At 47.3% G+C, this 1110-nt stretch overlaps 1 protein-coding gene across 1 annotated transcript in view; it reads left to right on the top strand.

The window, feature by feature from the left end:
• Positions 1–6: 6 nt before the first annotated feature.
• The window catches only part of CEP55 (centrosomal protein 55), a 10011-nt gene continuing 8907 nt past the window's right edge, over positions 7–1110 (top strand). Inside the window, exon 1 of the mRNA XM_057381272.1 lies at positions 7–290. Within this exon, the coding sequence (XP_057237255.1) occupies positions 108–290 (183 nt within the window). The 5' untranslated portion in view covers positions 7–107. The remainder of the gene's footprint in view (positions 291–1110) is intronic.

Below are 1110 nucleotides of genomic sequence, written 5' to 3' on the forward strand. Positions count from 1 at the left end.
GGCCCACGCACCCTGCGCTCGACTCCAGCTGTCGGAAGCCTCRTCCTCCCCGCTAGAAGGGATCGCTGTTCCGTGGCGCCACGTTTGGTTTGTACAGGCGCCTAAATATGAACGTCAAGATCTCCAAAGAGCGAATTATTGGCAAGTGGGGCCTAAAGTCGGGCAACTCCAGAGCTGACAGCGGGCTCGAGAAGGGTAAGCAAGCGAGCGCTGCCCYCAGGAAATCCGCGGAGGAAGTCGCCTCAGGGAAAGGCAAAATGACGGACTCGGAGAGGAGCGGGTTCGTGCAGGTGAGCCGGGCTCTCCCCGAGCCGTGCCCAGGGACATGGCCCGCGGCATTCGGCCTCGGGAGCCAGAGCCCCACCTTCCCTCTCAAAACGCTTGATGTCGCAACTGGTTTAGTWGTGACAAACTTTTCGTTTGACACTTTCGTTCTCAGATATTTTTCAATGACAGCTGAGTTAATGAAATCACGCTTATCTGACAAGGCTGGTAAATGCAAAGATTTGAGGCCAGAGGTGTCAATTAGTCCATTAAGACCGGTCCTCATGTGTCCAGTAGAACATGTCTCAGAGAATTATTTTAAACACTTCCTGCAAAGAACTTTATTTTTGCAAATATTTGATTAAGAACATGCCAAAAACTGCACGGTATTTGCTTGAATTTAATTGTCAAGCTCCCACTCAGCTATAGATAAATGAAACTGTAATCAGGTTGCTACATTATTCTTCCATTGCAGCTAAAGAGCAGAAGCTAAGACACTGCAAGGTATTGGAATGTCTTTATGATTCTGACTGTTCCACTCAAGGTAAATCTGTGGTTGCAGAGAGGGAAGTCTAAGACTTACTATGTGACCTAGTCACATGCTGTCAGGCTTTCAAAACTTTAAATAGACTCTAGAAAAGGATACAACTAGTGGAGACTAGATACACTAATATTTCTAGGCCATTTTTTAAACAAAARGGGTTGTCATGTGTCTGTGCCACTTCTCAGTTGAGAAGTCCTAAGCCAAGGATGAGCTCTGGCTGGGCAGCTCATGCACAGTTGTCATTCCTTAGTGTATTTGCTGAGTCTGGTGGTGTTTCCTGTTTGCTCCATGTTGGCTTAATG

The sequence above is a fragment of the Malurus melanocephalus genome, unplaced genomic scaffold (assembly GCF_030028575.1).
Source record: "Malurus melanocephalus ecotype Western Australia unplaced genomic scaffold, MMel_1.1 scaffold_12, whole genome shotgun sequence".
Lineage (NCBI taxonomy): Eukaryota > Metazoa > Chordata > Aves > Passeriformes > Maluridae > Malurus > Malurus melanocephalus.